Below are 25,514 nucleotides of genomic sequence, written 5' to 3'. Positions count from 1 at the left end.
GTCTAGACTTCAGTCTAAATGTTGCTCAGTGTCTAGACTTCAGTCTAAATGCTGCAGTCTCATAAAGTGTGGAAGTGAGCAGCTCGGCGGCCGTCTGCTCAGCGGTGGGCTTGAACTCGCATCGGATGTCTCGGGGTTCGTTTCCTCTCAGGATGGACAGAAGACATACCACAGAACCGAAAGGTCTGTCTGGAGTCCTCCTCGTCCTGCCTGAAGCTCCAATGATATCAAATTAAGGAAATATGCCCCCCCCATATCAAACTTGCACATACAGTACTGAAACCTCTTCATCTACATCACTCTCAAAGGACAGCAAATCAACAAAACTTGCAGAATATGAAACAGCAGCTGAGAAACAGGAAGCCAGGACTGAATGTGTTTTTCTTTATTTGCGATAAAAAACAGGTATAAGAGCTCCCTTTACAAATATACCAGGGAAATGCAGCATGTTGTGAACACACCGCTCCCGAGCAGAGAGCGAGTGCCTGCCGTGGAGTCACGAACATTTTGGAAGGACAGAATTATACAGAGGAAACGATGCATTTAAATGCACACTAATAACACAATTATGACCCACAGCTGTCCGTGAAAACAAACACAACCAGCTTCAAGTTCATTGGTGCAGAACACACTTCACCTTCGACAGTTACTGCAGCTTGTAAACACTTTGCAGAGATGGCTGCATGTAGGCCGCCATCATCATCATCATCATCATCATTTACCGGCAGTTAAGACTCCGTCCGGACATTTAAAGGTACGCTGGGATTTTCTTTTAAACACTTTACATTCAAGGTTCTCACCAAAACAAATTGATTCCTCATTTGCAAAACTGTTTGGAAAATACCGCTAGTTTTACTGCGTACATCAGCTGGCCAGCCGCTCACGTTTCTAGACATGTTACTGCTAATTACTGATCAGAGGAAGAGCTTGAAACTTGTACTGGATCACCTCTGTGGTCGTGACACCGGATCCAAACAGAACCAGGGGCCACTCATTAAAAACGCAGCTCCGTAGCGCTACTTCAAAAATTGCAGAGGGTACCTTTAATCTATGCACACGACGCCTTTAAAACACAACACCATGTGAATTTGGGGTCATTAAATACCCCGTACAGGGTTATTATTGTGACACAATTTCAAGCTTTTCAAATGAATAGTTGGTGATTAACAAGTGACAACGTGTGGTGCCAGTAAAAGAGAAAGAAAGAGGAAACAATGAAGGGTAAAAGATTTTGGGAACAAAAAAACAACAAAAAAATGATTCGACGCATTTGTCCGGCCTGCGAGCACACAAAGTGTTTTGGTGAGAAAAAAAAACATCAACATATCTAATTGTTTACAACAAAATTCCAGAGCGGTGGAATTGGTTTACAGTGTGCATGTAAACGAACTGAGAGAGGAAAGGACAGAAAGAGAGACAGGGACAGAGAGAGAGGTTGAAATGCTCCTTTAGTAAAACATTAAAAGGCCTCAGTTACATTGATATACATTGAAATCACCCAAATTAAGATTTCATTATACACGTACACCTAAGGGCATAGCAGAAAGAGAAACAAAATCAACATGAAAATACACAATCAACCCCTAAAACTAAGTCCCAGAGATATGCTACAGTAGGACATGAAGTTCCAGATCATATCTGCCAGGATGCGTTTCCTAGATGCAGTTGGGTGTTTGCGTGACAGCTCCGCTTGTGTTTCATCTTTATTCTTAACGTTGAACCTCTTTGCAAGACAAGCGGAGGACGTTTTGGGCGTGACGAACACAGCGACCGTTGGGACGCCCCGTGTGCTTTGTCGCAGGTGATCCGAGGTACGTGGCCGCCGCCCCTCCGAGGCAGCAGATGTACGTCGTCGTCACGCCATCTCAGGAATCTCATCTCCTGCCGTACCTCAACTGACCTATTTTCTGTAAATGTAGCAAGGAGCAAAAGAAAAGAAACAACAACAAAAAAAAAAGGGGAAAACCTCAACATACTACAGTCTGGCTGGTACATTCACTTGTGCGTTGCCGTCATGCTGCGTGTTTTTCCTTCATATTTCAGTGGGTGAATTGTTTTGTTGTCACTCTCCATCTGTACAGTCGAGAGTTGTGAACGCGGGAGGCCGCGCGGCCGGCCGGCTTCTGTTAAATACTGCTCTGTTTATGTGGACAGACATGAATTCCTCTTGAGCCTGATGCTTTTTGGGATGACAGTTTGTTTTGTTTCCTTCATAACAGAGAGTCCTGCAAAACACCAAAAACTGACTCTGATCAAAGTGTCCCAGTGAAACTGGCTGATTTTCCCTCAAACTCAACACGAGGTGCGACGTCTCCTTCAGAGACGCGTCGCAGCTCCATTCAATCGACGGTGGTGCTGGGGGAGGGAAGAGGGAGGAGAGGGAGGGAGAGACGGAGGGGGAGGGAGGGACGGACGGAGGGAGAGAGGGAGGGGGAGGGGGGCATTTCTGGATAAACACACAGATGAGAAACCAGAAATTCCCCTCAAACCGGCACCCTGACCGACCCGACGCTCGTGACGACGGACACTTGTTCTCCAGAAAGGCCACCCGACCCACTCAGGAGATGGCGAGCGTCTGAGAGTGGACTGATGAGGGAGCGGACGTGTGAAAGAACGAGTGAACGCATGTTGGAATTAGTCAACGAGTCGGTCGGCGAACGGCCGCGCGAACAAATGAACGATGGAACGAAGGAAGGAACGAACGAAGGAAGGAACGAACTCTTTTCCGAGGTGCATAGATGTCAGAGTGGTCCTCCCGAGCAGCTCCTCAAATCACCGCGGCCTCTTGCGAGTGACAAAGATGAGGACCCTTCGGATGGCAATGAGGCGGTCCCTGAGGGAGGTCATGGCCAGGATGGTGAGCTGGGCTCGGTTCTCCAGCGGAAGGACGGCGAGCAGCCACCAGCACCACGGAGGACCGCTGGGACTGGCCTGCAGGGGGACGAGACGCATTACGTGGGGTTAAACTCAGTCTGACGGCAGCATCAGAAAACCTTCGCCGATCACTGGGCTTCAGAGCGAGCGTGTCCCCGCGAGGAATCATTACAAAACGGCTTCCAAACAACATCACATTTCTGTGGCTTCCCAGCATCTACGTATGTTTTCTTGGGACTGGTCAGCGGTTGAAGCGTGTCTGCCCGGCGTCGGGACACCACGAGGCTCCGCCAGATGATTACTGACGTAGAAAATGACTTCATATTTTGGACATTTGTATTCATGTTCTGCTTTGTATTAAAGGGTCACCACAACATGTTCGAGAACACTTTTTTTTAAAAGCAATTTAAGGTTTAAATCAGCCATGTGTGACGGCATTCTGTACGAACTATCAAAGACCACTGAAGCAGTGATGAAGACGAGAGCAGTCACTCCAGGAAATCGTAATCTTGCAAACAAAATAATCATTACGTATTTAACCAATCTCCACAATATTTGCTGGAGCTTGCTATTTTGCAAAATAACAATTTGTCCACATTAAAAGGTCCTTAGTTTGAGGCCCTGCTGTCGGCGGGATGAAACAGCAAAACCAAAGGCGACACAGTTTGTGGGAAATATGGTCTTATAATTTGAATCTGGCCGCCAATCATCACACTTCCCTTCATCAGTCTAATCATACCGTCTGTGATAAATGACATGAGTTTATGCGCCCTTACAGTTACAAGAGATGTCACTTTTCTTCAGTGCATACAGTGTGTATTGAATCAATACTATTTAAAAAGCACTTAAAGCCGTTATTTTTCCAGAAGATGTGGCCTTTATGTATTAAATTGATTTATATTTACATCGGACTGTTTTGTAATATTTTGTCACTTTTAAGACCAAATGATATATATATTTTTTTAACTTTAAGGTCATGGTTAAAAACAAGATAAATATCTCCTGGTATTTCTGTGATGTGCAGTATGCGTATTATCATTGGAAGTGATTTAGATATGATGCTCTGTATTACGCAACACCAATTCCTGCAATTTGACTGCAAAAGCTGCCGCAAACTCGAGTATATTTGATTGTAACAACCACAAAACAACTTTTGCAAGAACCCGGAGGGACTGAACAGAGAGCTCAGGTTGAAGTTGGGAAGGAACACGTGTCAGCTGTCTCTCCTTTCATCTGATGAGTCGGCTTTCTCACACAATGCCAAGTGTACTCGTGCTCCTAAATTCGTCTGTTTTTAGTCACAAGCAGGCGGTCGAGTTCCCCGACTGACTGCGCAGACATTTCTTCTGCGCGTGCGGGTCCGTTACTGTCGGAGTAACTTGCTAACTCGGCAGGTTCTTCAGCGTTCCCGTCTTTGTTTGTGACCGAAGAGGAGACGTACGACTCTGGATCGCTGGATTTGTCACCCAGAACAACTACGGGGTGAATGTGTTTGTTCACAGCTTTCCATTGACTCGGTGTGGCGTTCACCGTGTCTGCCGCGCAGAGACTCAGATCTGTTGTCAGTGTGAGAACAGGAAACAGGAAGGCCGGCGCAGCAGAGAGGGTTCGAGTGGAGAGTGACAGTTACGGCCAGAAGTCTCCTCACAGCTTCAGGAAAACGCCGCTGCTACTTGGACTGAACTCTGCCGAGGACTGCAGCTTTAACGCTGCGACACTGACTGGACGCGGAGGGTTGCTGCTCACACTTTAAGTTAGTATGAGAGTTTAGTCTTAGCTATGCAACAAAATGATACATTTTTATTTTTTGAATAAATCAGGTCTACTATTTGTTAAGTATCCCCAAAAAGAAAACAAAAATCGGAAATGAATCTGAATTTAGTGGCTCTCTTTACAACATAATCTTTGCGCTGAAGGCTGCAATCGGTGTTTTTGAAGCAGTTTCAGCAGATATCAGTCAATTAGCAATCTTGTGTCATCATTTATTTGTCTGTTCGTCTGTACTGACGTCTAAAACAAATGCGTGAAACTGCGGCACCGGGTGTTTTCTGACCTGCGGGTCCGGGTCTTTGCTGGGCAGATGTCCGAAGTGGCTGAGTATCTGACTCTTCATGTTGTCTTTCAGGGAGGTGAACCAGCTGTTGGCCTGATCGTACACAGAGTCATGCAGCTTCAGAAGCTCCACCAGCTCATTCCCCTGCACCTGAACACACAGAGAGGTTTTATTTTCTACTAAAACAAACAAAACAAAATCAGATCTGAGGGAAGACGGCATGCAGTGCACACAGTGAGAAACATCGACGGCGAGCATGAAAAAAAGAGGACGTTTTGTCCTGCGTCTGCCGTGAGCTCACCTTCTTGTCCTCCAGGTACTCGACCTTAGCCGTGTTGTAGCCGTCTCTCTGAGCATGGCTGAGGACCTTGAACCGCGACACTCCGATGGTGTCGACCACCGAACGGCCGTCGGGAAAGAACTTCACATCTTGCACCTGAAACAGTTCATCTCGTGTTTACACTGACAGGATCTCTCCGTTGACTGCATGAAGCAGGATGAGATGAACAAAAAACAAAAAACAAAAAAAGTCACAGTCTGTGACGTCTTGTTTGAGCTCTAGACACAAACTCACCTGCAGCATGCAGCCGTAGTCGGCAAAGCCTTTGAGCTCATCGGCTATGCACATGCCGAACTGCTTGGTGCCGGTCTCCATCGAGCGGCGAATCATGAGGCGGTAGCGTGGCTCAAACACGTGCAGCGGGCAGGGGATGGTGGGGAAGGCCATGGTGCACACGAAGATGGGCACTCCCTGGTTCAAGCTGCAACACAGAGCAGAGAGATCGGTGTCACCGGTGTTTCATGTGCATCGGAAAGGTTTCGATATTGACAATGTCTCATTTTATGCGTGCAGAGTCACGTCATTTATAATGCACATTTATATATCTTAGATTGACCAGAGTGCAACGCGACATCAGGCAGAAATAAAGCAAATCGGACACACTTGAAACAATTAAGCGACTCAAAACAAATTAAGCAAGAAATCCAAATTGAAAGAAAGCCAAAACAACATTCAGTCAAAGCAATACAAAGCATAAACATGAGCAGTGACTAATATCCCCCCCAAAAAACTAAATTCAAATTCAAACTGACTTGGACAACTCCTTCATCTCCTCTTCATGGATTTTCTTCCTCTCCGCCAGCTCATCTCCTAGGTAACGCTGAAGGATCTCCTCCATCAGCAGGGTCTTGCTGTAACCCCTGGTGGCCAGATACTGTAATAACAACACACAAAAGACCATGAATATGCTATTTCCACCATCATTTAATTTGTCAAAATGTTCTTGATTCAATGTAATAATTCTTTAGCCAACAAAACACAATGAAAACAGTCACTACAAACCAAATTATTTTTGTCCAATAAACAGTCCGTACCTCTACGATATTACTTTTACAATGACATAAAACAGAGAACAACAACAAAAAAATGCTCACATTTTAGAACCTGTAACCAGAAAACTTTGGTGTTTTTCACAGAGAAATGATGAACTTTTATCAAGCGGTGGCATCCCGTTTTGAATAATGAGTATTCGACCATATAAAATATGGGTGTGTACCTCAGACATATTCTCCTTGCACAGGGGGCAGTTGGGGTTGTGGTCCAGGCAGCGCTCCAGACATTTGAGGCAGAAGGTGTGTCCACAGGGAGTGGCCACGGGCTCATAGAACAATCTGGAGGACAAACGACCACGAGCTCACAACCCAACGCCAACATGCTGCACCTGCTACCACCGAGCCAGATATCCTGACCGTACGTACATACACGTGGTCATGATGCAGTCGATAACACTTAACAGGTATATTTTTGCTCTTAGTCGTGAGAAGTATAAGTGCGGGTTTCCGTGTGTGGGACTGTGTGTAGTCACCTCATGCAGAGTGAACACTCCATGTCTCCGCTGTCCAGCAGCTCAGCAGGGAACGTCCTCCCTCCACAAACTGCAGCCGACTGACAGCCGGTCGCCTCGTCTGCGTGACAAAACCACAAATCAGCCCGGCTTCTCGTGTGTGCTGTACAATCCACCCGTGAAGCGTTCGAGGTCATTTTAAAACCATAGTTTGGTGTCCTATCCTCTTCTTTTTTTTTTTGACTCACACGAAAGTCGCATTACGTAGTTGATTTTTTTTTTGTTGCGTAAGCAAAAATGACCAGGATTTATCCCTCTTGTAATAACCATTTATTGGAATCGTATTGTGATTATAATGAGGTTCAGATCACAGCAGTCATTTTCAAAGTCATTTAAAAATAATAAATGACAGAATTACATATAAATGGAACTGATCGACTAGTAAAATAAAACTAATACAATTTTAGCTATTTGGTCAATTTCAAAGCAGATCAAAACAACAATTTTGGTGTAGATTAAAAAGCTGCACTGACAGTGAACATGATGTTTTCTGGCAAGAATAGTACCAAACATGCAGGCAGATCACAGGATGACGCAGCATTTAACCGTTACAGCCAAAAAGGGCATTTCCATCAACTTAATGACAATACTCAGTGAAGAAAGTCGGTCCTTGTCCTACTTGTACCGTTTCCTGCATTCACTGGGTCATTGCTAATGATTGTCGACAACCTTTAATGATTTATTTTACTGATTGGTAGTCTGCACTGGTGGATACATTAAACAACCTTAGAAAAAAAAACAAAAAAAACTAAAGCTTAAAGATAAAGTGGCACCTCATCAGTGACACCACTCAAATATAGTCAATATTACATTACAATAAAGTCATTGAATTGGAAGCAGTGATGGGATAGTTATGGATTATTACTGGATGTGGATTGGTTGTCTTGTAAAGGCTGAATAATTTAGTTTGAAATTGCAACACAAACTCACGAGGTCTGAGAAGTTTGGAGGGGGGGTTGAAGGTTGCCGAAGGTCTGTCGCTGCTGTGTTTCCTCTTAAGGCCACTGGGGGGTGCTGGCAGTGCAGCTAAAACGTGGGACAGGCTCTTGGTGCTGCCCTCCCTTGCAGCTGGGTCCAATTTACCAGGAGACAGGACACAGAGTCTGGAGGACGAGTCGTCCACTGGAGCACTTTTACTTGCACTGAATTCCGAGTCCTGGATAAAGAGACGCGCATGCGCACACACACACACACACACACACACACACACACACACACACACACACACACACACACACACACACACACACACACAGAGAGAGAGAGAGAGAGAGAGACACCGGTAAGCGTGTTAGGCAGGGAGTATTATGAAGGGATGATCATTTTGACGGGACCTTCATTCAACATGTTGAAAAGTGTCCATGTATCGAGACACAATACATTTTTCTATATGTCTCAAATGAAATGTTATACTTTGCAAATGTGGAAAATGACCCTTTGAGACGCTGAAGTGCATTCAGATTACTGGGGTTCAAATAATGGGGTGGATGATGTGGTCCTAAAATAATATCACAACATTTCAGCAGTATTTCTGCGATGACCAATATTCTCACTGATATGACAAAATGCCAAAAAAAAAAGAAGTAATTATTCATTTCAAATGCATACATTTGCAACTTAATACGTGTTATAGATATAGGTTAGCACAAAAGTAACAGTTTACCTTCAAATGTTGAGTACAAACTAAGATATTACTGTTGCTTGTTGCACATGTGCAGCGGTCAAAATACACTCGGTAAAATGTGCTCAAATATAAACTGTCCAACAACTTGTGTACCTTTTGTGTGTGTGTGTGTGTGTGTGTGTGTGTGTGTGTGTGTGTGTGTGTGTGTGTGTGTGTGTGTGTGTAGTAACCTGTGAGGAGGATCCCGGTTTCTGCGTGAGCGGCCTCAGGGACCTGAGCAGGGCCGGGGGTTTGATGAGCCGGGTGGCCAACCCCCCCTGCAGAGGGTGCAGCGGCGTTGGCAGATCCTCATTGTCAAACACGGAGTTGAAGAGCTCGCTAAGGACCTGCAGAATAAAACAGGACAAAGCACTCGATTCATGTTCACAACCCACGCACATAAGAATAAACAAGTGCCACTGATGACTCAGACTTGTCTGTACTTGAATGTGTGTCCTTTCTCTATTTCTCTGAATAGATGCAACAGCAGCCACACTACGCATTGTAAAATTTACCAACAGCACTCACTACATTTATTTTAGAAATTAAAAGTTTTTTTTAGTTCTAAGGCAATTATTATTGGGTTTTATTATTATCATTTTCCCATAAAAAGTAGTTTTAAGGATTCTGCCCGATATCCTGAGTGAGTTATTGGTTGGCCGAGTTCATCTGATTTAGGCCGATCACAGATATATTGGGATCGGTGTTAATGTTGTATGTGCATCAAAAGGTATATGAACATGTTATATCAAGACATTATTATTATGATTATGATTTTTATTACTATTGTAAGACCACCATCAGATATTTCTATACCTTTCAAAAGAGTTGGCTGTCTTTTTCATATCTTGTTTTGCATGACCTCGAGAAATCCTGGACTGGGCTCGACTGTCGTGACGATACGAGACTATGAGACAGTATTTTTAAAGCTCAGCTATCTGACTCACTGAATCAATAAACATAGAAACTTCTTTGTTTCTCTGTTGTCTATTTCCAACAAAACTCATTACAATATTGAGATATATGTTTTGTTATTTATTTAATTTTTTTAAATGATTGTCCTTTTTGAAGGCAAATGAGACATTGAATGGAACCGGCTTACCTTCTGAGCCTCCAGTTTCACTTTGGTCCAGTCAGGCTTCAGAGCAACACACAGGAAGTACTCCTGCAAGGCCTCATCGTTCCGGCCGGCTTTACTCAGCGCCGTGGCTTTCAGACAGTGAGCCTAAAATAAAGAAAATAAGTGTGATTAAGGCGCTCAGTGACGTGCAAATACACAGAGTCAACCTCATAATCACGCATGTTGAGCGGATCCAAACTACTGGGTATGACTTTACTGCTGCTCTGACAGAGACCACATCTCTACCATGGGATGTCAAAAGCTACTGCCAAGATACACATTTACAAGTTGCAGCATCTTGTTCTTTCTATTGTAAAAAAAACATACTGCGATTTAATACATTGGAAACTGTTGTAATGTGACTGACGAGAGAATGTTTTTGTTGCTTTATGCCAAGGTGGTTACCTTCAAGCTAAGCAGTTAATATTCAGACTGGGGATCATTTGCAAATAGACCAAATTTTGGCCTAAAATTAAAAGAAATTACACATTCAATACAGTCCAACTCCTCCACTTTTTAAAAAAAATGTATTTACTTAATAAAAATGTATTTCTATCCAGACTGTGTCTTATGACACTACTACTAAATTTAAAATAAAAACTAATGAAAAACAAATGAATAAAAGTTTGTCTTTGAAACTTATTGGGAGAACAGTCAGCACACAGTTTCATTTTCTAATGAATATGAAGAAGCTTGTTGATCTTGTTGAGCAATTTCTCCACATGTTTGTGTTATTTTAGTGAAAGCGTACTCTGCTGGCCTGTTAACTGTTAACCTGCAGCAGACCGGGTCGTCTGGCAGAAGTGGAAATACATTTACTGATTCTTGTCAACATGCAATTCAAGGAAAAGATGAACAATCATTTGTATAGTAAAAACAAATGATTTCATCATGGGAAAAAAAAAAATAAGAGTAGGCCTTGAGCGTGCACGCCGGGTCTACATCTGACTCAAGCATATTTCATTTTCAAATTTTAAACTTGTGTCTCACCTTTGTCCAGAGAGGTTTTATCCTACAAAGGCTGTTGGCATCTTGCACTGCCTGGGTGAAGTTCCTCATCTCCACGTGCAGCTCAGCCCGCTGATACAGCAGTCTGCCTGACGAGGGCACTACATACCACAGGAAAACACACATCAGCTCGGGGGATAATGCTCCAGGGGATTGACTGGTTATTCAAGGTCTGGTAGAAGTAGGGCAATAATGTAACATGTGGCATAAGACCGGTTTCACGTGTTAGAGCTCTTTGTAACTTCGATGGCGACTCCAATTACTCTGATATCAATCCGACCAGTGGGACAAGTACAATTAGTCTTGTTTACGTAAAGCCTGGTCAAATGATCAAACTGTGCGTCACATTAGCAAATGTTACACAGTTTATGCGCCCGTGTTGCACTGACGTCTCTCACCGCCATCACAAGGTCCAGCCTGGTGAGTATTGAAACCACTTCGATGACATGGGTTTAATCAACAGCTGATCATAACATTTTGAAAAGTGTAAAAACCCATCTGACAGTTAAAAATAAACAAATAAATAATAAATATGTATAATTAATAAATAATCGTGATTTCAGAACACTATTAAAAATTGAACAAGACTGCAAAGAAACAGGAGAAAAGTTCTGCAGGAGTTTAGCTCTCACCGTTTCTTTTCTTCTTTTTTTTTAGTAGATGTTTACATTTCAGTGTCTGTGTGGGTGTCTTGTAGCTTTAATCATGAAACCAAACGAGTGTGCACAGGACAATGTCTCTCGGGAGCTCACTAAATTTATGACCTTTAGTGGTTCAGCTTCAAAAGAAAAACATGTTTTTGCCTTTTGGCACTTTGTGGCTGGAACTTTGGGTTCTTTGGAAAGTAATTAGAGAAACCATTTTCCAACAAGCTGGCTCGCTCATAGAGAGACCGTCTAGCCTGAACAGAGTCAGCTGAGGTCCGCCCAAACAACGGTCCAAACACCAACAAATATGTATACATCCCCAATAGATGATGCAGAAACACTACCGAGAGAAACCTGCTTCTATCAGCATAGTTTCGTTACACCTACATCGGATTTTTCTAGTTCATTTTTATCAATCTAATATTATTTCAAAAGTGTGTAGCTGTTCACAGAATTCATAGTTTGGTCTGTCTTTTGGAAAGTTTGTACTTGTGTGTGTTGTATTGCATATAAATTCTGGCAGATGAAAATTGTTTGTGCCCACATGCGGTAAGCCTAAAGGACATATTTAACAAGCAGTACCATCACTGTTGTTACAAACGTAAATCTGAAACCCGCCCGGGTATTTTCTGGGGCTCTGAATCTACAACTCTGTGTTGTATGGATGGCTCTAACCTTTCTGGAGGTTCACGTGATATTAAAAAAAATACATCAAAAATAAGTCACATAACACGGCCCTGTGTTGCATTTTCTTCATGTAGCTCTAAATCTCCAAATGCTGCAGTTGGATGAAAAAGGGCTGCAGTCTTCTCGATGTAAACAGGAGGAGGTGTTCACTTTAATCAGGTACTTACAGATTAATCCACAGTTAAGATTTTGGCCAATGTAAGCTTTACAGATACCAACCACTACTCCTCCAAAATAATTACAGATGTATATTTGCCTAGTTTACTGTATTTTGCCACTGCATCAGTGCACATAATTGACTTTTCTTCTTTTTTAAAAAAAAATTATTATTGTAACCATCAATAGGGGTGGGACAACGTCAGATATTTACAAAGACTTAAAAAAAACAAAAAAACATCTTGGTTCATATCTAGTCATAATCTTATGTTAACAAACAGTAATCTGATCCATAATAATGTCCTAAAAAACACACAGACGGGATCACTGTGAACATTATGCCAATACATCAACTTGTTTTTATGATTTTAGAAAACAAAGAAGGCTCAGAAGTAATGTCAGTGGTTATGGGTGTGAGATGTAATCATGGGCCGACATGGCATAATTACAACAGTTATCGGTCGACCTCAAAGGCAGAACAAATCCAAACAAGACGGCATTGTTCAAGTCTGTCCCAGTTGTCTCAGCTGCACTTTACAGGTACGCTGAAGCAAAATAAACTTGGAAGGGATTCTTCACTGTATCGAGTTCACTGCATGATTGTGGCAATGTATTAGATCAACTATGATGGAAAGAGGAATAAGGTAGTTCATTGAGCTGGATGTGTTTTAACAGAAACTGTTCCTGACCTACATAACCCTCATACCTTCTCACCAGTTGTTTGGCAACACAAGAGAAAATGAGTAGGAAAGATCTAGAAAGAGCAGTCACAAGAAAGTACCCTTGTACCCAGGAAGGATATCTTTTTTTTAAATTTTTTTTTTTTTTAATCATGCCTTTGCTTTTCTCCTTCCTGAAAAGTTCCAACAGTTTATTTCTTTTTGATTTTTAGGGAATATAGATCACTTATGTAATCCTAAAATTTCTGATATAAATAATCTAAAACTACAAGAAAAAGCTGTGGCTGTAGGTTGTATGTTGCACCTGTTCATTTAGCTCCCTCACACACTAGACATATCAGGACAAGTGGCAGATTACAACCACAGGGAAAAAGAATTTGCCTTAAAAGGCAAACATTGGACAAGAGGTGTATTTCTGCAGAAATGATGAGTCCGTTCCACTCATCCTACATCACAGATACCAGAAGGCCTGCCGTCGTTGTTGGCAAAACATAGGCTGGCAGTGACCAAGCTGTGAAAGCACTCTGCCCTCTTGACACCCGGAGTCCTTCCCAAGACAGAAAGCGTGAATTAATATTGATTTGGGGAGAGAAATATCTGAAATGGTGCCACTGGTATACCGGTGTATGTTCCTGTTTACCGAGCTCCGATTTCAAAATGTTCTGAACCAAAATGAGTGAATACCTGAGCTAACCGGTGGTTTGGCAGAAGATGAATCTTAAAAAATGCCTCTAATAAGTAGGCCAAACTGTGAAACAGGAGATAAGCCCTGGCCAATGATTAATGAAGCACGCTGGCATACTTTATTTAATGAGCTAATATTACAGAACGTTCTGTATTTTGTTCGGGAAGCATCTGCTTAAGTGCTTAAACAACTCTAAATTAAAAGCAAATTAAAGTCTTAAACCAAGTTCTTTTCTAATGTAGTATAAGCTACATATAGCTCATGACCATTACTTTTCCCCAAATGTTATCCAAAACAGCTTATGAAACATACCCAGGAAGGGGAGGGGTGATGTGCGAGCCAGTCTGTCACAGCTAAGGAACGCATTCATGCATTTAGCACTCGGAAAATAAAACAACATTTTGTTGATATTAAACAGATCAAACAACAGAGGACTTGTCGTCCAGAGAACTGCACATACGTTACTTCCTCATAGCGGCTCTATGGAAGCACAATAACGCTGCAAAACATAAATAGACCGCGGGGTTTGAATGTGGCACTGAAAAGCAGAAGATCAGATGTGTGCCACTTAGGTAATGAAGGTCGTGCGTCATATAACGCCTGACTTCAGAGCAATCCAGAAAGGTGGGAGTGGCGCCGCCTGTCGGTGACACCGGGAAGTTAGACTGCAAAAACTAGGTCACTTGTGCACAACTCTACAGTTTGAACTGCAACCTTTCCCATTTAACACAAAAAAAACAACAACAACCGGGTACATGAAATATGTGTGTTTGCTGTGCACTCTTACCCAGGTCCACTGCTGCATCGTACTTCTCCAAGGCATCCGAGAGCTTCTGCGTTTGCCAGGAAAGCTCTCCTTCGATCCACAGTTTTCTGGCTTTACTCTCCTTTGCAAACAGTTTGTCCAGCAGGCTGCTGAGAACCACGTTGAGTCGTCGGCCGTTCGGCAGCCGCTCTTCATTGCTCCAGTTTTGTTTGCAGTGTATACAATCTTTGACGGAGTCGTCCTCGATGCAGCGTTTGCAGAAAGTGTGTCCGCACTCCACGGTTGTGGGCTCGTGGAGCAGACACCTGCAGAGGCCACAGGAAAACAAGTCCAGGGCTTCACCCTCCTCACTGTCCCCGTTGTTTTGAAGCCCGTCTTCCCCGTCGTGTCCGTCGGACGTCACCGGGATGTTCAACTCTTTCTCGCGCAGAGTCCGAGCGATGGTTTCCACCAGGACGGGAAGCTCCTCCGGGCGCAGTTTTCCGAGGCTGGCCGCTGTGCAGTACGAGTCCAGGGCCTCGGAAACCCGCCCGGCGCGGGCGAGAGAGTCGGCCTTCCTCAGACACAAGCCCCTGTCCGGTGTCTGGAGGTCTGCGAGTTGGGAGCTGTAGATCTCCGCGGCGAAGTTAAAGTCCCCGGCCCGGCCGGCCTCCTCGGCCACCTCCAACATTTCGGGGCAGAGCCCCGAAGCCCCGGGGTTGGACAGCGGGTGGACGAAAAGCTCGCCCTGATGAGACCTTATTCCCGTTTCCATCTTCTTGGGAAAAAAAAAATCAAATCTGACACTTCAGATGATGAAAACTGTTCAAAGATAGTCTGGCAGACGAGACTCCCCGCGGTCAGAAATCATCCCTCCCACACACACACACACAGACTACCGGTACCGGTCGTTGAAAAGCAGGTGAGGACTACCTCCGGTCCGTGAGACCTCACCGGGCCGCCGGTGTGACATCGCTGCTCCGCTCACACCGGCTCCACCTTCGTGGAGGTCGAAGGTCGGCGTTGTTTACTGTCCGAGCCGGGAGCCCTTCAACAGCGAGGAGGGAGTCTGGCAGCACACAAAACACGCGTTTTATTACACGGAACCGAGTCGACATGTTGAAATCAAATCCTCCGAGCTCAGAGAGTAAGAAGCTTATTTTACTTTTGTAGTTAATCGTCCTACTTTGTGAAGACAATACAAAGTTAACGAAGACCGAGCTCAGGGTTACAACAACTTTACACGTCATGATATTATCCTGATATTATCTTGATATTATCTTGATATTATCTTGATATTATCCTGATATTATCCTGATATTATCTTGATAATATATTTATAATATATGTATAATATCTTTATATTATTATGATGTCTACAGACCTCCAGGCTCGTCTCTGCTCCGTGAAGCGGCACCTGATCACCTGTTTTCACACAAGAGTCTCCGGGAGAGAGCCAGCGGACGCCGGCCGCCGCTTTGCCGCCGGTTGAACTCTTTTCGACCGGATATTCCTAAACCTTCGTGTCTCGACGGGTCCGGGTGTCATGTCCCCCTTTTACAAGACCAGAAAAACCCACGTAAACAGAAAGCGGCCACCGAGGGACTCCATCTTGGCTGCCTCGCCAGCTAGCTCCATCCGCTAAAGGTTGCTGCTTCGCGTTTCATATACGATTCGCCTAAGCGAGCGCCGGGAGACACGTGACACGCCAGACGGGTTCCTATTGGCTCGTTATGTGGCCCACTTATATAACGCCTTGATATTGTATAACCTCCCGGAGACGCGCTGCGGGCTTTAACCAAAAACAACTTCACAGTTGTTCCTTCTTTTCGATGTTTTTACGCGTGATATCGCAATGAGATGCCTTCAGGTACAATGATAGCGAGCGATTTCGGAGGATTTATCACTGTCCTCGGTTCAACTCTTAGTTGGCCTGTCGTGGGATTGATTCATAGTTTTATGTAATGTTTTATATAAGCACTGTCTCGGGTCTGGTTTAGGAGTTTAAATGCGGACAACATACCATGACTCAGCCACACCGAAAAAAAAAAAAAAAAGAAGAAGCAGCCTGGTCCCAGATCTCTTCTTTTGGATCATTTAAGCTTTTTGTGGGGCCAATTAAATACGCAGGAGAGCTGTGACCCAGTTCAGAGACTTAGAATCCAAACGGATTTGGATCCTTTCAGAGGCTGCATGGACTGAGCCTGCCACTACCTAGTGCCCCCACCACATCCACACATACAGAAAATGAGAACGAAATTATAATCAGTTTGAAAATGGGTAATAATGATGTCTTGAGCTTGGTTGAGGCTTGGTTTGCGTGGAGATTCACAACTCATAAAGCCTCTTCCAGCTCCCAAAGTGAAGCGGCCCGAGTTGCAAGACCTGTGCCCGACTTAGGTTACCTCAAAAGCAGCCTGCTTAAATTTTATACATTTTTGAGGGGGCTGATGTGCACTTTAACGCAGGAAGTGATGTAGCCAGAGGAGCAAATCATAGCTGAGAGCAAATAACCTTAACCTTAACCTCGGCAATTTCTCAGAAAACCTGAAATAACAAAAAAATGTTTGGAAATTTGACATTAAAACTGTGTGGGTGATTTCTAAGCATAGTGTTGCGCAAAATGGTGATTGAAATGAATAATTCTTATTAGAACATCCATTCATCATCTATACCAGCTTTATCCTGAACAGGGTCAAGGGGGAGTGTGTGTGTGTGTGTGTGAGAGAGATGCATGTTTTTGGATGGTTGGAGGAAGCCGGAGTCCCCGGACTTGAACCAGGAACCTTTTTGCTGTGAGGCGACAATGCTAACCACTGCACCATGCCCTTATTAGAACAACAGTGCACATTTACTTTATCGCTTTATACATTATGGAAATGGGGCACATGTAAAGTGTATCACTGTAAATGAACTGGGACAAGTGTGCTACCAGGATTTGGTTGACATGTGTTCAGCTTTATCACAGAGAACAAACGCTCCACGTGATGACTGTTTTAACTCTTTAAAAAAAAAAAAATCTGTAATTCACAGATGTTTGAAGTTGTAAAGTCTTTTAGAAAGATTAAAATCTTTAATCGGAATGAAATCAGGAGTTTAAAATCACTTTATAGCCTATTTCTCACTCCGATCTTGGAAGTATCCACTCTACTTTGCAGGGGAGGAATTGATTGAATTAATTAAAGGAATTATTAAATTTGTTTCCCCCCATTTTTTCAACTGCATTTATCTATTTCTTTGTATCACAAATGACTACATTGATCATTGATCATTGCTGAATGTCTTGCAGCCAATCTTAGAACATAAGCTGCAATTTCTGGTTAGCGTTTTGAACTGCTGCCATGACATCATGGTCAAACGGTAATCCTGCATGGAATCTGTAAACACGCAGGTCTTGAAGTAAAGCTGGTCACCGATCAGTGAAAACCCACGAGGTTGTAATACATTTTTAAATTCAGCATATGTAATCTCATAATTATTATTCTGTCAGCCTTATGTTATTTAAAGATGCTGTAAAGTAGAAATGAAAATGAGTTTTAAGTTCATCACACCACAGAAGTATGGGTTGTTAACTACCCATCCAAATTTTAATGAAAAAAAAAACAAGTATATTAAATTAGGGTTCATAAAATCATCAGTCTTCTCTGCTCTGAGACTGAGGGGGCGTGTCCTGAAGGAGCTGAAGCTCCGCCCCCTCCCTGGGAGGTGTTCAGTGTCCTGTAGGACAGTCCTGTGGCTGCAGTTCTTTTCCCCACTAAGTGGTCCGTCTGACATCCAACCTCTCGGTGACTTTATGCATGATGTCCCACTGGTCCTCTGTCTCTCTGGTGGACGGAGCAGCCTGCTTTATGAAAACAGAATAGAATTAGAATTTATTTGTCCAATGAGGGAAACATACAGATGCAATCAAATCCAGCTTGTCCCCCTGAGCTGTAACACAGGAGTCAAACTGGACACCAGAGACAGAAGACAGTGAGTCTCCAGCTACTTCTAACGCACCTGAATTACAATAGTGGAGATAATAAGAGAGGAGGAGTTGATTTAGTTCTGTAACGACTGCAACATGCACAACGCTGCATTATATCACCTCAATTCATTATATCACCTCAATTCATTATATCACCTCAATTCATTATATCACATCAATTCATTACATCACCTCAATTCATTATATCACATCAATTCATTATATCACCTCAATTCATTACATCACCTCAATTCATTACATCACCTCAATTCATTATATCACATCAATTCATTATATCACCTCAATTCATTATATCACCTCAATTCGTTATATCACATCAATTCATTATATCACCTCAATTCATTATATCACCTCAATTCGTTATATCACATCAATTCATTACATCACCTCAATTCATTATATCACATCAATTCATTATATCACCTCAATTCATTATATCACCTCAATTCATTATATCACATCAATTCATTATATCACCTCAATTCGTTATATCACATCAATTCATTATATCACCTCAATTCGTTATATCACATCAATTCATTATATCACCTCAATTCGTTATATCACCTCAATTCATTATATCACCTCAATTCATTATATCACCTCAATTCATTACATCACCTCAATTCATTACATCACCTCAATTCATTATATCACATCAATTCATTATATCACCTCAATTCGTTATATCACCTCAATTCATTATATCACCTCAATTCGTTATATCACCTCAATTCATTACATCACCTCAATTCATTATATCACCTCAATTCATTACATCACCTCAATTCATTACATCACCTCAATTCGTTATATCACATCAATTCATTACATCACATCAATTCATTATATCACATCAATTCAAACTTTGAACCTGCTCAAGTCGAGCCGAAAGTCTTTCTCTTCCACTGATGTCCCTCCACCTGCTCTCTGCAGCCTCCTCCACATGTAGTCGGGCTCGTTTATCCGGACCGGTGCCGGTACATGTAACCGAGAGGGTCGCTGATTGTAATGTTACACCGGAGTACAAAAACAACAACCCTCATTAATCGGGAGGACTAGATATCCTCTGGTCCATGTTCACCATCACCCCGACATGTAAAATACAGAGTTACATATATTATAGCTCCTTATCGTAGCTATATTGAGCCCCGCATAAAAAAAACCCTGAGCTGAAGACAGATGAGAAACTGTTCAATGGTCTAACTCCACATTTCAGTGCGACAAAGTTTTCTAGCTTTGCACATGCTTTAAGCAACTCATTTCACACGTATATAATGTACTGAGAAGCAAATCATGGAATTTGATTTACAGCATCTTTAAGCCTCAATTCCAGCTAATGTCATTACCTGAGTTCAATACAGTTCTTTCAACTTTTGAGTGTGAACTCCAACATGTAAACCATATACTGGATACAACAAGGTCTACATCAGCACATGTAGGCTCCAGCACACTCTGGAGTTAATGATTGGCTACTGATCTGAATGTTGACCCCAAATATAGCCCACTGTAGATCTTTGGGGATAAATAACTGATTCATAAGGCATGTTTACAGTCACACGCTGTAGATGACTTTTCATAACTTGATTAAATGTAAACTTGCACCATTAGATACTCTGTAAATTCCCACAGTAATTTAAAAGAGAAACGTGGAGTCAGGTCTATACTGATTGTTTTCTTGGAGTGCAGACTGCTGTGTGTATTTGTTGGAAGGTTGACGACAGCAAAGATCTGAAATGGAGGTTTAGTTTGGGGTCCATGGTTGTTTTTTGACTAAGGGCCTACGGGTAAGATTCATGTTAAATGTTTTGACTGCCAACGGTTTCAGCTTTTTGGACTTCTTTATTGGGCCGGTCCACCCAAATTACAAAAACAAAGAAGCATTTTTCCTTCATCACACTAATGGTATCAGATAGGCTCATCGCCTCTATTCTCTCTTTCACTCTCCATGCATTATTATGCCACCACTGCATCTCATTAACTTTATGCCTTCTCTCTCCTGTAGTTTTGTGCGTTGTCTGCTGGTATCTGATCTATGGTACCGGCTTTACTAACCTACCCAGTGTCTATTGTTTGTTGTCTGTCTACGCAGATGGCTGCCCACCTCTGAGCCAAGTTCTGTTGAAAGTTAAGGCAGTTTTTTCCCTCCAGCGGTTGCTCATGCGGGAATTATTGGGATTTTCCTCTATAATGTTGTTTGGTTCTGTGTTAAAGTGCCCTTATATGACTTATGTTATGGTTTGGTGTTTTATAAATAAAACTGAATAGAATTGAATCTTAATTAGACATGACTCTTTGAGGTCTTCTGCTTTAATCCCAATAAAATGATAAACAGGATCTTGTTTGTTGACCTCAAAATAAATGAAAATTGACACTTAAAACACCGGTTGTATCTCCTCCCAGAAACAGTGACCTGATTGATTTGGATTATAGTCCTCAGTTTTCATTGCAAATATTTCTTTAATAGAATGTATTATAATTATAACTCTTAACAACAAGGTGTGTGGAGTAATCCAGATTGTCTTTCTGGAAATATATTGTTGGAGTTTTCAATGTTGTGAGCAGAAATCTGAATTATTGTCAGTCTATTCAGTGTATTTCAGATGATGCAGAAACATACAAATCTCAAAATCTATAGGTAAATACAAGTAAAACATAATACTTGTAGAAATACACAATAATACGTGTCCTGTGAAAATGTTGCTAAAATCAACAGCCATAAAGATGTAAACTGCAGGTTTGACAGCTGATATTTTAATATATTCATGTAAAAATGCTTCAGTGAAATGAACATCATTGCAGTGCAGCAAAGAAATGTGTACCAATAAATCTTGTCAGTATATAACAGCTCAGAATAAAACTTCCCTCTTGAGGAACACTTGCAGAGTTGTATAAGGATCACAAGAGTCTCTGTGACTCATTTCCCAGACACATCATAAATCTGTAGCTTTCCTTTACAGTATAACCAACACACTCTGCAGGAACTGTGTTTGTGTACTTGTACTTTATTTTTGAGGACTAGTTGCGGTTTAAGACCATCGTAGTGAGAACATTTTAAGAAAGTGATGACATTTTGGCGATTCTTCACTTCCTCACTCTCATTCAAAGAACTGTTTGAGGGTTAAAGACTTGTTTAGGGGTCAAGTTTACAGTTATGTTTTGGTTATGGTTCAGCACCGATTGTGATTGTTAAGGTTAGGGTTTATAAGACACGACCACATGCATGGCATAAAGATAGCCGTCCGTCCGTGTGTGTGTACACGTACAAGTCTTCATGGGGACCAAAGTCTGATCCTAATGAGGCATGACCTCATTTCTGAAGTCCTGGTTAAAGTTTGTGGTAATATTTGAATTGAGTTTAGGTTAAGGTTACACACACACACACACACACACACACACACACACACACACACACACACACACACACACACACACACACACACACACACACACACACACACACACACACAAGGTTAGGCAGGAATTGGTTATTGTTATGGTTTGGGTTAACCTGTTCATATTAAATTGGAAGTCAATGTCCTAACAAGGATATCAGTGCAAACTTGTGTGTGCTGAGGAGTTGTAACCAAAAGGAGAGGCAGCTCTAACAGGATGAATGTCTTGATATGATAAAACATAACAACATACTCTAACCTGAGCAGTAACACAGGCACAGATATGTGTAGAGACATATACCATCCAGGCACGCACCTGCATTGATATACAAATACACACCTCAGGGAGAGACAGTCATTGGTTGATGGTGATAGGGAGTGTCGCGATAATAACCATTTTTCGTGCTGCCTACTTTTGCTTTCTATCAAATGAGACAGCTTGAGTGACCCACAATTCAAATATTAATTCTTGGGGTTTTGTAATTTCTTGACACAGATCTTGTAAACAGGATGTCAGGATCCCTGTCTGACCCCGTGTTTTAAACTTTGTTCCTCTCTTCTCCTCGTGTGTTCTGTCATTCCCGTTTGTTGTGGTCTGCCATGTGCTTGGTGTTTTGTTCCGTTTTTCTCCACTGCCCGCCTCCAGACACGACCCATGGCCACTCCCCTGATCGGTCTGCTCAGCTACCGGCCATCGAGTTGATCACCTCGGAGGTCACCAGTCAGCTCTGGCCTGTAAGTCCTGCATCAATCCACGGAGATCGTAATCAACGTCAAGCCTGCTGCTCCCAGTGTCCCGCCTCTGGTTCCTCCACATCCGTCTCGCTGCTGCTCCACCAGTGCAGTTCGGACTCAGCCCCAGCAGGAGAGCTCTCTCTCTCTCTCTCTCTCTCTCTCTCTCTCGCCAGCACACACACACACACACACACACACACACACACACACACACACACACACACACACACACACTCCGGACCACTGGACTCCGCGTCACTGTTAAACCCTCACACTCGGACTCACCTTCAGCCTGGGAGACTTCCGGTCTTCTCCGGCCTCCACAGCCTCAGCTCAGAAGAGACTGCGGATTATACATTCACACTCCAGCTACAACTCCTGTTTACGATAAAACATTCCATTTTATTCTCACCGTCTGCGCCTCTGTCTGCTCTTAGGTCCACCACCTGCCTCATAACACAGAAAAGGTGGAACGCTTCGTGCCAAAGCCTGTCAGTTAATTGTGTCAGCACATGAGGTGTCAAAAATTAATCATTTTCCTTCCATTACTCAGCCAAACTGAGGGTGAAATTACACCAAGGCAAGTAGCAATTCAGGAGGATGTGAAGGCAGACGCTTTCTCTGTGTACGTTCAACCTAAACACCTCTGCTCTCCCAAGAATCGAAACAACCAGCTGCCAGCAACAAGGCATCTTCACCCATATTTATAGATTTTTCTCCTCTTCAGGTCAAATTAAGTACTTTGACTGTGAAACTCTACAGTTGTTATAAAAAAAAAAAGAAAGAAAAGAAACAAAGTTTCTGATTCACTGGTAATACCAGAATACAAAAGAGCATAGGCTAACGTGATAGTGTAAATCTTAAAGTCCCAAAGTTAATATGATGTTAAATTGCTGCTAATTATGCTGATTTACATGGTACAAGGTGTTTACCAAAAGGTATTCTATAATGTAGTGCTCAAATATGGGCTTTTCAGTGTTTTCTATTATTGATAAGAAGTTTGTTTATTTTTATTTTTTATTGTAACTACCCTGGTAAACATCAGGTTACCATACAGCAGCAACACTGTCAAATGCTGCTCATATAGTCGTGTAGATTTATGTAAAGTTACAGGGGAAATTTGATCAGTGTTGGGAAGGTTACTTTTGAAATGTCATAAATCATTAGTAATGTAACTATTTTAATTTCTTTAATTTCTTAAGTTCTTCAATGTAAATTGAAGTTAGACTGCCTCCCTGCATTGACAGTCTGTACTTTGTGGGTGTAAAGCCTGTGTGTGAGTGTGTAAGCTTTTTTTCCCCCCAAAGGAATTACTCTTACATTAATTTACAAATAATAAAATTGAGAGTTTGGACATGAACATTGGAAATGTTCCTGAAAAATACAGAAACGCTTAACAGGTTTTCTTTAAGTTAAGTTTAGCTTTATTTAATCAAGAGGTCTTATTGAGATTAAGATCTCCTTTGCTAGAGCGATCCAAAAACAAATGACATAGATTATACATGAAATTACAACAATATACACCAAACATTCACAACAACGCACACACGCACGCACGCCCGCCCCCCCCGCACACCCGCACGCCCGCACGCACACATTATTGAAAACTCCCACAAACATCGTTACTGTGATAGAAATTAACCTGTGATTTAAACGGAGTCCCCTTGTTTCTTCCACACTGATTAGCAGGCCACAAGATTAACACAATAATTCCATCATGGATGTAATGTGATCAGTTAAAAGTATACAGGACACTTTCATTTCTGTTTATTTTGTTTTGCAGATGTCAATAGGAGAAGCTGTAAAATGCAAATGCACATGTTAATCTTCGACTAAAATGGGTCAGTTAATGTTTATCTGTAAAGTTAAAGACTGAAACTTGAGCACACCTTTTCATTACATCACATTATATCCATGGTGACACTGGCTGATTGGTGGAGGGTTTGAGCTGCATGCATAAAGTAAGATTCAGGCATTTAAGCTTCCAAATATGAGATATCACAAATGTTACACTTTACCTACATTATCACTTCACACAAGAATCCCAGCAGTGAACAATGATGTTTAGATAATCAATCTACAGTCCTTTTTGTTTAGTCAATGTCTCAATGACTCCTTGTAGCACTGTGTCACAAGATCTATGCACAAGACTTTTTGGCCTAAATGTTTCTGACTTAAAAGCAGTGTTCACAATAGTTATGGTAATAAAAGGGTAAAAGTAGAATAAGGGAGACAATTTATATGAGCTGTTGTTTGATATCTGAGTCCTATAAGTAGAGTATAGTAGAAAAATGGTTATTAGTTCACTGAAATTTTTTAAATCAGATTTTTGTTTTTATTTTCTTTGTCAGATTAGTTTTCAGAAACCCTCAAACAAATAGATATAGTTTCCCATTTTTTTAGTCCTTATTTTAAAGAAAGAAACAAGAAATTATGACATGTATCCTTTCTCAGCCACCTGCTGCTTAATGATTATCACGGCAGCTGCATGACACTTCTTAGTTAGGACCTATTTGTTTTAATTTTTAGATTCAGGATGTCAAGCCTTGATTAGACATCTATATACGAGTTATGAGGATCTGAAGCTGCTGCATACTGCCAACACTTCATGTCTTAACCCCTGTTATACCAGAGATTACCTGAAGTCCCTCTGCAGGGCAGTGATAGGATTCTCCAAACAGTCGCTGCCAACCGAGAGAAACCCTGCTGGCAATGACTCAAAACAGCACCCAAGTGCACTTTCCACCCACAGCCTGATCTAAATCTAAAGCACTGGAAAGATTCTTTATATTAAGCGGTCTAAACTGAAATCACCTAGATAAGCATTGGGTTTACTGACAGATTGTCTGCAGTGATTTGAAAACAACAGTTTCCTCACTATACACTCTGGTCATTAGGTTTGTGTACTTCTTATTGGTCTTAAATACAAAAAAAGAACCCACACTTTATTTATTTGTTGTAAAGAATAAGAAATACATTTGTTAGAAAACCCCTTGTTGCCACTCTGAACTTAAATTGAACATTTAAGATGAAAAAAATAAAATATAATAAAAAAAACTGCCTCTAACAAACAAGTGGAGTGTTGTGACAGAAAAAGATGTTTCTTCTATTCAGGCCAGTTGGAGAGGAAGCGCTGTACGACATGAAATTAACATGAAATTGTGATAAACTGCT

General features: G+C 42.0%; 1 protein-coding gene across 1 annotated transcript; it reads right to left on the bottom strand.

The window, feature by feature from the left end:
• Positions 1–362: 362 nt before the first annotated feature.
• lonrf2 (LON peptidase N-terminal domain and ring finger 2) lies at positions 363–15,871 on the bottom strand. The gene is made up of 13 exons (XM_069155002.1): positions 15,607–15,871; positions 14,265–15,291; positions 10,605–10,723; positions 9,597–9,719; positions 8,686–8,841; positions 7,762–7,987; positions 6,793–6,892; positions 6,484–6,598; positions 6,020–6,141; positions 5,502–5,688; positions 5,229–5,363; positions 4,928–5,077; positions 363–2,931 (listed from the first exon to the last, which is right to left on the bottom strand). Exons 2-13 carry the CDS (start codon positions 14,995–14,997, stop codon positions 2,773–2,775), a joined length of 2,325 nt encoding a protein of 774 aa, XP_069011103.1. The 5' UTR covers positions 14,998–15,291; positions 15,607–15,871; the 3' UTR covers positions 363–2,772.
• Between the last annotated feature and the right edge of the window lie 9,643 nt (positions 15,872–25,514).

The sequence above is a fragment of the Embiotoca jacksoni genome, unplaced genomic scaffold (assembly GCF_022577435.1).
Source record: "Embiotoca jacksoni isolate LCO1_2020_lvr unplaced genomic scaffold, fEmbJac1.0.p SCAF_2, whole genome shotgun sequence".
In the NCBI taxonomy this organism is placed as follows: domain Eukaryota; kingdom Metazoa; phylum Chordata; class Actinopteri; family Embiotocidae; genus Embiotoca; species Embiotoca jacksoni.
The sequence above is the reverse complement of the archived record's forward strand: the minus strand, read 5'-3'. Positions and strand labels throughout refer to the sequence as shown.